Source organism: Myotis lucifugus, unplaced genomic scaffold (assembly GCF_000147115.1).
Source record: "Myotis lucifugus unplaced genomic scaffold, Myoluc2.0 scaffold_10, whole genome shotgun sequence".
Taxonomy (NCBI): Eukaryota; Metazoa; Chordata; class Mammalia; order Chiroptera; family Vespertilionidae; genus Myotis; species Myotis lucifugus.
In genome coordinates this window covers 738,256-747,708 of record NW_005871058.1, presented here as the reverse complement: position 1 = coordinate 747,708, position 9,453 = coordinate 738,256, and the positions used below count along the sequence as shown (strand labels likewise).

Here is a 9,453-nt window from a genome sequence, read left to right as displayed (position 1 = left end):
GTGATTCAAGGCTTGTGATATGTGAGAACAGTGCCTGACATGTAGCAAATGTGAAATAGTATGATTTTTAATTGTTACCTAATAAAAGATTTCTATTATTGAAGATCAGTAGTTTAGACCAGTGCTTCTCACATTTTAACGGGCATGTAAACTACTTGCAGGTTTATTAAAATGCAGGGTGGAATCCAACAGGTGGAGTGTGGGCCTCAGCTTCTGCATTTCCAGTGAACTCTAGGGTGATTGCCACACCACAAGCCAATGGATCACACTTTGATCAGCAAGGGATAAGATCACTTAAACATTTCTTCTCCACAGTGTGGTGTGATGCTCAGAGCAATGGCTCTGGAGACCAGAAGCATGAGGTTTGCCACTTACTAGCTGGGTGATCTTGGACAAACCATTTTCCTCCTTCACCCTCACCTATCAGACAAGGGGGCTGGACAGATGATTTCTCAGGTTCTCTGCAGCTCTTGGGTCAAGTTGTTTGCACAAAGGCAACTAATTGTTCTGGGCTGGCCAGGTGGTGAGCGGAGTCCTGTGCTGCCTATTGATGAAGATACGCCTGAAACCTAGGCTTCCAGATCCGGGGCAAAATGAACAACTTCCTTCCATAGAAGGGCCATCATGTGAGGAGAACTAGTCAGGTGACCATCAATCTTCATCAACCCTCTTCTCATTTCCCTAGGAGACCAGGTTTGTCGATGGAAGAGCCATTCTACAGTGGGACATCTTTGCCTCCAATGGGATCATTCATGTCATTTCCAGGCCTTTAAAAGCACCTCCTGCCCCAGTGGTGAGTACCCAGGGTTCCTGGGAGGGGCCAGGAGAAGCCCAATGTCCACTCTCCAAGAGGCAAAGTGTTGCTGGAAGCCCACACATCCCCCTCCCCTGGAGACTGGAGGAGTCTCCCCCAATCGTGGCAGCTGGCCTCAGGGATGCCTGGCCCTCGGTTATCCCACCCCCACTCCGGTGCATTAGAAACACACCTGTCACCATTAATATCTGTTGAATGAAAGGGACAGGATGGGCCAGTGGAGAAACGACTGGGAGGAGAGTGAAAAATCCTAAGCCCCTCCACTTCATAGCTGTGTGACCTTGGACAAGTCCCAGAACACCTCTGAACCCCATTTTTCTTACCTGCAAAATGGGGGTTATAACGCCATACTCCCTGGGTTCCTGGGAGGACTATGAGTTGATGTAAAATAATGAGGCTAGCCCCTGTCACATAGTACATATTATGGAACAGTCTGGTAGCTGGTGTTCGTATCCTAACTTTGTTCAAAAGTGTCAGGGAGCACAGCTGGATGCTAGGAAGTTCCATAGCACAGCAGTTAAGGGCATGAGCTCCAAATCCCAGCTCTACTATTATCAGTGGGAGTGGAGTTCTTAGGGCCTCAAAGAAAAGAATTCCTGAGACCCCTAGGGGAGGATAGGGCTGCATGGAAAGCTTTATTGATGATGTCAACTTAAGGGGGTTCCCCTCCAAGGTCCCATCTATGTCCATTTTGCAATGGAAAGAAGTCCAATCTTGTCTTCAGCACGGCCAGGATCAAGGCCACTGCCCATAGTTTCTGCTCCATATTAAAGTACATACATACATGCATACATACATACATACATACATAAGGTACAGTCCAGCATCCTGCTGTGGCGTCGGCATGGCCATGGGCCATGTGGCTGCTACGGCCATGCGGCTATGGAGAGAGAATAGGCAAACTCGGGTCACAGAGCCAGAGAGAACAAGAGGCAGGGAACTCTTTGGGGATTTTAACTAGGAGTTTATACAAACTAACCAATTAACTTTCCGTGATGTTGTGCACTTCTGATGGGGTCCACCTTCTCACCAATCCATTGTTCCCCAAGCTAGACTGACAGGCAAGCACCTCCCTGCCCCCGCCCCAACTTCTGTGCATGTGCCTATCTCCCCTTTCTCCCTGCAACAATCCAGTACCGGATGGGGGAAGGAGAGGGTTAGTCCCCTTGGGGGAGCAATGTTGTGTGAAGCTACAGCTTCCTGGTGAAGCAACCCAGGTGACCATGCTTACCATATCTGACTTCCCTTTTCTTGCTTGCTTTTATTAATAAACCAGCTAATTACAAAGATAACACTACCACTCATTGGCTGCATGATATTAGGGGCAAGTGCTTAACCTCTCTGTGCCTCAGTTCCCCCTAGTAAAAATGGAAACAAGGCCCTAGCTGGCTTGGCTCAGTGAATAGAGCATCGGCCCTTGAACTGAAGGGTCCCAGGTTTTATTCTGAACAAGGGCATGTACCTCAGTTGCAGGCTTGATCCCCAGGCCTGGCCGGGGCACGTAGGGGAGGCAAACAATCGATGTGTCTCTCTCACATGGATGTTTCTCTCTCTGTCTCTCTCCCTCCCTTCCACTCTCTCTAAAAATCAATGGAGAGAATCTCCTCGGGTGAGGAGTAACAAAAAAATAAAGATGTTATTTAAAAAATGGAAACAAGAATGATTATCCCTATTTCTCTGGGCTACTATACGTTTAAATGGGTTTCTCACGTAAGGGACTTAGACTCTGGCAGCAGTAAGGGCAGATCCGTGTTAACCATTTTATCACTAATTCTATTCCAACTTGCTCCAAGACGCCCAGGCCCGCAGGAATGGGATGGGCTCCAGAACACGCCTCTTTTGGGAAGTCACCAGATTTCATACCGACCCTCCCCTTTCTGTGTTCAGACTGCAGCCCACACTGGCTTGGGAACAGGGATATTCTTTGCCGTCACCCTGGTCCTCGGGGCCATCGCTTTGGCTGCATATTCCTACTTCCGACTAAACCGGAGAACAATTGGCTTCCAGCATTTCGAGGTAAGAAGGAGAAAAATGGGAACACGGGGATGGGGTCCTCTCTGCAGCCCAGCCCTGGCTCTGGGCTACTTCAGCTGACTGGCTGCTTCCCAGAGCTCACAGCAGGTGGGTGCTTGGCACACACTTCCTGCCGCCAGGCTGGGTCTCTGCCCCTAAGAGCAGCAGCAGCCGGAGCGCCCAGCCCCTCTTCCTGGCTGAGACCGGGTTTGGTGAGAGGGTGATGGGCCGCCAATAGCACAGACACTTCGAGCTTCTAGCCAGGGCTCTGGCGTGGAAGCAAATTCACCAGGCCCAGGAGGCGCGCTCCCCTTGGAGGGTTCACGAGACAGGCACCCACCAGGCTTGGCTTGGGCTTCAAGGCTGAGTCTGAGGTGGGAGACAGGGCTGGTGACCCGCGTGGTGGGGCCTCTTACTGCAGCCAGTGAAACACATTTCACCCTATTTTTTGTTAAATATATTTTTTAGCCCGGCCGGCGTAGCTCAGTGGTTGAGCATCAACCCATTAACCAGAAGGTCACGGGTCGATTCCCAGTCCGGGCACATGCCCAGGTTGTAGGCTCCACCCCCAGTGTGGGGCATGCAGGAGGCAGCTGATCAATGATTCTCTCTCATCATTGATGTTTCTATCTCTCTCTTCCTCCCTCTCCCTCTCTGAAATAAATAAAAATATATTTAAATAAATATATATATATATTTACACACACACACACACACATACACATCCCACACTAAGGATTGAGCCCATAACTCAGGCATGTGCCCTGACCAGGCATCAAACTGTGATCTCCTGGTTCATGAGTCGACACTCAACCACTGAACCACATTTCACCCTATTTTAACTTGTCAGCGGATCTTGGCTAACCTTGGGCTGACCCTGGGGACTGGGTTCGGCAGCAGCCCAGCAGCAGAGCACCCTCCCTTCTGAGCTTCCTACCCGTCCTGGCCTGTCCTCCCCTCCCCCACTGCCTCCTCCAGATGTGCCAGGTGAAGCCTATGGCGTCCCCGAGCAGTTCACTTCCTTCTCTAGCAGATCACCTGCCTCTGTATGAGCTCCAGGGGCAAAGTTCAAAAACATCATATTTAGCACAAGTGTACAGGCTGTGAGAATCCTTTTAAACTCAGTTCAAGAGCAGACAATACCACTCCAGGGTGACGGAGATCAGAACATAAGTTATGCTGAGGGGATTTCATACTGGGGGTGGGGGGCAGGGCGAGAGGCCTGAGAGCACTTTCTGGGGGGATGGACATGCCCTATCTGCTGACTTGGGGGTGGTCCCACCTGGATGGACATATTAAGAAGTCTGTGAGCTGAACACTTAAGATCGGTGCGTGTTACCGTGTATGCACCAGATGTCTATGAAACACCGTTAAAAAGGAAAAGGCCCGCAGGTGGAGGTAGGGGCGGGGCTTGCTTTGCCTGCCTGCTGGGAGGAGATGCTCCGGCCCTGGGACATCTGCCTCAGCCCCGGGACTGGTCTTTCCGAGTAGTGTGAAGAGGATTTCGATGTCACAGCTCTTGGCAAGCAGCTGCCTGAGAATATCTCGAACCCCATGTACGAGAGCGCCACCTCGGCTCCCCCAGAACCTTCCTACGACCCCTTCATGGTGAGTTGGCATGATTTCTCTAGGAACAGGTTCCGCTAGGATACGGGGGAATGATGGCTTCCAGCAAGTCTCAGGGGAACGCTTCCCACTGAGAAAAGCCAGCCTCCACAGCGCATCTGGGGCAGCTGGCCTAAAAGCCGGCCTTGCGGGCGGAGGGAAGCCGTGTGGTGCTCAGTGTTCCGGGGTGCCTCTGGGTGGATTGCAGATGCCCCGACAGTTAGAAGTAGGGAGGACCAGAGTTGGCCCACACCAGCCTCATGATCAGGTGACAAGGGGAAGAAATGGGCTAAATTCTGCCACAGACATTTCTAAGGTTGCTGCTGCAAAATAAGACATTAAGCCTTTAAAGCAGCGGTCGCCAACCTTTCAGACCTCACGGACCACCAGTGGTCTGCAGACCACCGGTTGGTGACTGCTGCTTTAAAGCCTTTAAAAGGTATGTGTGTATGTTGTTGTCTGAGATTGTTCTGCCAGTTGTCAGCTGCTTCTGGCTTGTGGGGCTTCCTTCCTTTGATGAGGTCCTTTGTATTTAGGGGAGCTTGCTCTGCTCTGGGTTTCCATTTGTTTCTGGAGTTGGTGATCCTTGACCTCACTGGGGCCTCCACTCATCTCTACCCAGGGGGACCCCGTGGCAGGGGACCCCACGCACACTGAAGGTAGAAGGTACACCCTCCTTGTATTACCAGGTCTGGATTGAGAAACTGGAATAACACTTAATTCCTCCTTTTATCTATATATATAAAAGCCTAAGCAACCATTCAACTGTTCAACCATTCGACTGTTCAACTGGTAGCTATGACACACACTGACCATCAGGGAGCAGATGCTCAATGCACAGGCATGGAAACACAGAACAAACTGATGAATCTCAGAAGGAAGTGGAGAGGGGGGAGGGTGGGAGAGATTAGCCATAGATCTTATATGCATACTAGAGGCCTAGCACATGGATTTGTGCACTGGTCAGGTCCCTCAGCCTAGCATGCAGGGATTGGGCCGAATCCATGCACCGGGCCTCCAACATCCCCCGAGGGGTCCTGGATTGCAAGAGGATGCAGACCAGGCCAAGGGACCCCACTGGTGCACAAATCCGTGCACCGGGCCTCTAGTATGAAGATAAGAAAAACTGCCAGCGGTCTGCTGAATGAATGACCTTTTGTACCTCGGCAGTCTGAGCTGATGGCCTTACTCGGGTCCAAGGAAATACTTGAATCTTGGCTTGTGTGGGTCTAGAACCCTCCTGCAATCATAACCAAAGCCAGCTGTTGTCTTTGTTTCTTGCATGGACATATGCTGTCCCTTCTCCCAAGACTATATATGTTACGATTGTTGAATTTTTGTAAATTGCACTGAAACATTACAAAAATATTTTATTGCACCATTTGAAGCTTGTACAGTGCAACAGATGTTATTCTTCTGCCGTGAACCCAATGTAAATGCCATGTGGTTCTGAGTGCCTGTGGCAGCAGATGTACTGTAGTTGCAATAGATTGAAAAATATCCTGAGAGAGAATCATTGATGAGCTGCCTCCTGCACACCCCCTACTGGGGATCGTGTCAGCAACCAGGGCATGTGCCCTGACTAGGAATGGAACTGTGACCTCCTGTCCATAGGTGGACACTCAACCAATGAGCCACACTGGCCAGGCCTTATTTTGTTTTTTAATCAAACCCATGTAAGGGTTTTTAGTCCAAACTGCAAGGATAACAGCTAGATTGCATTTATTAATATTTTATTTCTGCAAACATTATGTTGAAATCAACCTCATTTAAAAAGCAGAGCAAAAAAGTAATCAATCCTGTTCAATGTGCTCCATGCCTTCTCAGCTGAGAGCTCCCTCAGCAGTGCCTGAGATGCACCTGAGGCAGGTGAGAGCCTCCTCGAGACAGGATTCAGCTAAACCAGTGGTTCTCAACCTTCTGGCCCTTTAAATACAGTTCCTCGTGTTGTGACCCAACCATAAAATTATTTTCGTTGCTACTTCATAACTGTAATGTTGCTACTGTTATGAATCGTAATGTAAATATTTGATATGCAGGATGGTCTTAGGAGACCCCTGTGAAAGGGTCGTTCGACCGCCAAAGGGGTCGAGACCCACAGGTTGAGAACCGCTGAGCTAAACCGTCTCATCAGGCCAAGGGGGGCAAAAACGTTCCAGTACCAGGAATCCTAAGCCGAGGGTGCCATCCCAAATGTGACGTGCTGGAATCTCATGCCTTTTATATTGGGAGGGGAGGGGAGAGGGTAACCTATTGAATACCTGTAGCCAACCCACACATTTTGACCATATCCATTATGCTAATTAACAATTTGAGTGATCAGGGCTAGAGACGGTGATAAGCTTCTTGAGTATGGCTTCTGATTGACTCTCTCAGATGATATCTTTTTGTTGTTATTAATCCTCACCCGAGGATATTATCTCCATTGATTTTTAGAGAAAGTGGAAGGAAAGGGTAGAGATTGAGAGAGACACATGGATTGGTTGCCTCCCTCATATGCCCTGACCAGGTTCTGAATCGAGCCTACAACCGAGGTATGTGCCCTTGATCAGAATTGAACCTTCGGCCCTTCAGTCTGCAGGCTGATGCTCTAACCACTGAGAAAACTGGCCAGGGCTCAGACGATGTATTTTCCATCTAAAAGGAGTTTTGTGGTCATCATATGAATAGCCACCATCTTGGGGTGCTTATACCTTCTTTCACGTGGCAGCTGACTTAATCCTCACACCTGTTAGGACTCTTTATAGATGAGGAAACTACCGCAGAGCTTAAATGATTTTTCCAGGGCACACAAGCATCAAACAGCAGCAACTATCCCCAGAATGGGGCCCTAACCACCACACATCCTGTCTCATGTTGGGAGACATGAGACGGCCATGTGCAGGAATGTTCCCAACACGTGTGTTCACAGGGAACTTGGGGGAGAGTCGTATTTCAGGCTGCAGGGGAGGGAACAGTTTTCAGCAACCCTCTCCAGATTCCTAGTTGGTCTGACAAATAAACCCACAAAGGCGAGTTCACAAAAGAGAAAAGCGTATACATGGCATTGAATGTTTACATGTCCATGGGAGGCTTCACGGGAGAATGAAGACCAAAGAAGTGACCAGCACAGGAAGCTCTTATACCCTGTAGACCAGCGTTTCTCAACCTGTGGGTCGCGACCCCTTTGGCGGTCGAACGACCCTTTCACAGGGGTCGCCTAAGACCATCCTGCATATCAGATATTTACATGACAATTCATAACAGTAGCAACATTACAGTTATGAAGTAGCAACGAAAATAATTTTATGGTTGGGTCACAACATGAGGAACTGTATTTAAAGGGCCAGAAGGTTGAGAACCACTGCTGTAGACAAAGAAACGGTACACTTGGGAAGAATTGTTGAGACAGGTCTGGGCTGGGTAGTGAATGGTGAAGAAGTAAGTGGGGAGATAAGGTCAGTTTAACTGGGTTTGTCTGTACAGGTTTCCTGGCCCCAAATTCCTCATCTCTGCTGAGTGTCTTCCTTCCTCCTGCTACAGGGAGGGACCTTCACCTGGGGGTTCTCTGACCTGTTTTGGGGGAGGTGGGGAGGGGGAGGAGGTCAGAGTGGCCTTCCTGCTTCTGCCGTTTTCCTGTGGGATTTCTTATTCCTTCAGCTTAAGATATGTAATATGCCAACGTGTCACATTTTGGGGTAGTGTGTCCTGAACCCCATCTAGACCTCAGACCAGTGGCCAAAAGACACACTCAAGCTGGAAGGTTCGATAAGCGGCAGGTGCTGGGCTCTCTCCAGGCGTTCACAGACCACCTCTTCTTTTCCAGGACTCTGAGGACCAGCTGCTGGAGGGCAGTGACCCCCTGGGGGCGCTGTGAGGGTCGGACCCGCTGCAGCCAGCGAGCCCCACAGCCACCTGGGCCCCCAGCCTCCTCACGAAGGCTGCGAACTGTGAATCCTCGGCCCCAGTGGCCTCTGGGGAACATAAGGTCCTTGAACATGTGGATGTCTAAAGCACGCAAGTCGTACCTCATCTCCTTGGTTCATCTGGGGGTTCTTTTGTTTCTGTGGGTGAGGAATGATGTGGACTCCACCCATCAACTCAGGGGACTTCCCCCACCTGACCTTTGGCTGTCCTTCCTGTGTGTCACCTTTAGTCTTTAGATGGCACTTACCACATCCTACCCAACTCAACAATAACTGTGACCTCCTCTTATTTTCCTACTAGATTGTAAGCTCCCACAGGCAGGGACTCACCTCATTTGTCTTGTATCTGAGCACTTAGCACAGTTTCTGGAACATGAAAGGGGCTCAATAAATGTTTATGGAACAGAAATAAAGTCAGTGGAACAATCTAGTTGTTCTGAGAACCAAAAATACTGTTCGCCACAGAAGGGGTCAAGCTTTGAAGGTAAAATCCACTTATTAGACCTAACTAGTGCCTTTTCAGTAGCCAACATCTGCCTAGAATTATTTCTTAATTCTGTTTTGTTTGTGTGTGTATATATGAAGAAGACATGATAACCACAATGAGACATCCCTTCCCAATCACTAGGATGGCTATAACCCAACAGGCTGATAATAGCAAGTGCTGACGAGGATGTGAAGTGATTGGAACCCTCATACATTGCTGCTGGGATTGCAAAATGATGCAGCCACGGTGGACAAGTTTGGCAGATCCTTAAAAAGTTAAACACCGAGTTACCATAAGAACCAGAAACTTCACCCCAGGCATCTACTATACCAAGGGAGATAAAAACATGTCCACACAAAAACGTACATGTGCATGTTCAGAGAACATTATTCACACATTGCTTGTGGGTAGTTTTTATCGCGCGCTAACAGGTGGAACTGGTAGAACGTATAAATAACGTATAAATACGTTTCCCGCATACAATGTGTTCATAATAGCCCAAAAATGGAAGCAACCCAAATGCCCATCAAACTGTGGTATCTCCATATAATGACATGTCATTCCACCCTACAAGGGGCCTAAGCACTGAAGCGGTCAACAGCATGGATGGACCCTAGACACATGCTGAG

General features: G+C 49.1%; 1 protein-coding gene across 1 annotated transcript in view; it reads left to right on the top strand.

Annotated features, from left to right (window-relative positions):
- Positions 1-8,746, top strand: part of STAB2 (stabilin 2) — a 121,016-nt gene extending 112,270 nt beyond the window's left edge. The window contains 4 exon segments of the mRNA XM_023749817.1: positions 686-793; positions 2,702-2,830; positions 4,319-4,435; positions 8,238-8,746. Of these exon segments, the coding sequence (XP_023605585.1) occupies positions 686-793; positions 2,702-2,830; positions 4,319-4,435; positions 8,238-8,288 (405 nt within the window). The 3' untranslated portion in view covers positions 8,289-8,746.
- Positions 8,747-9,453: the final 707 nt, after the last annotated feature.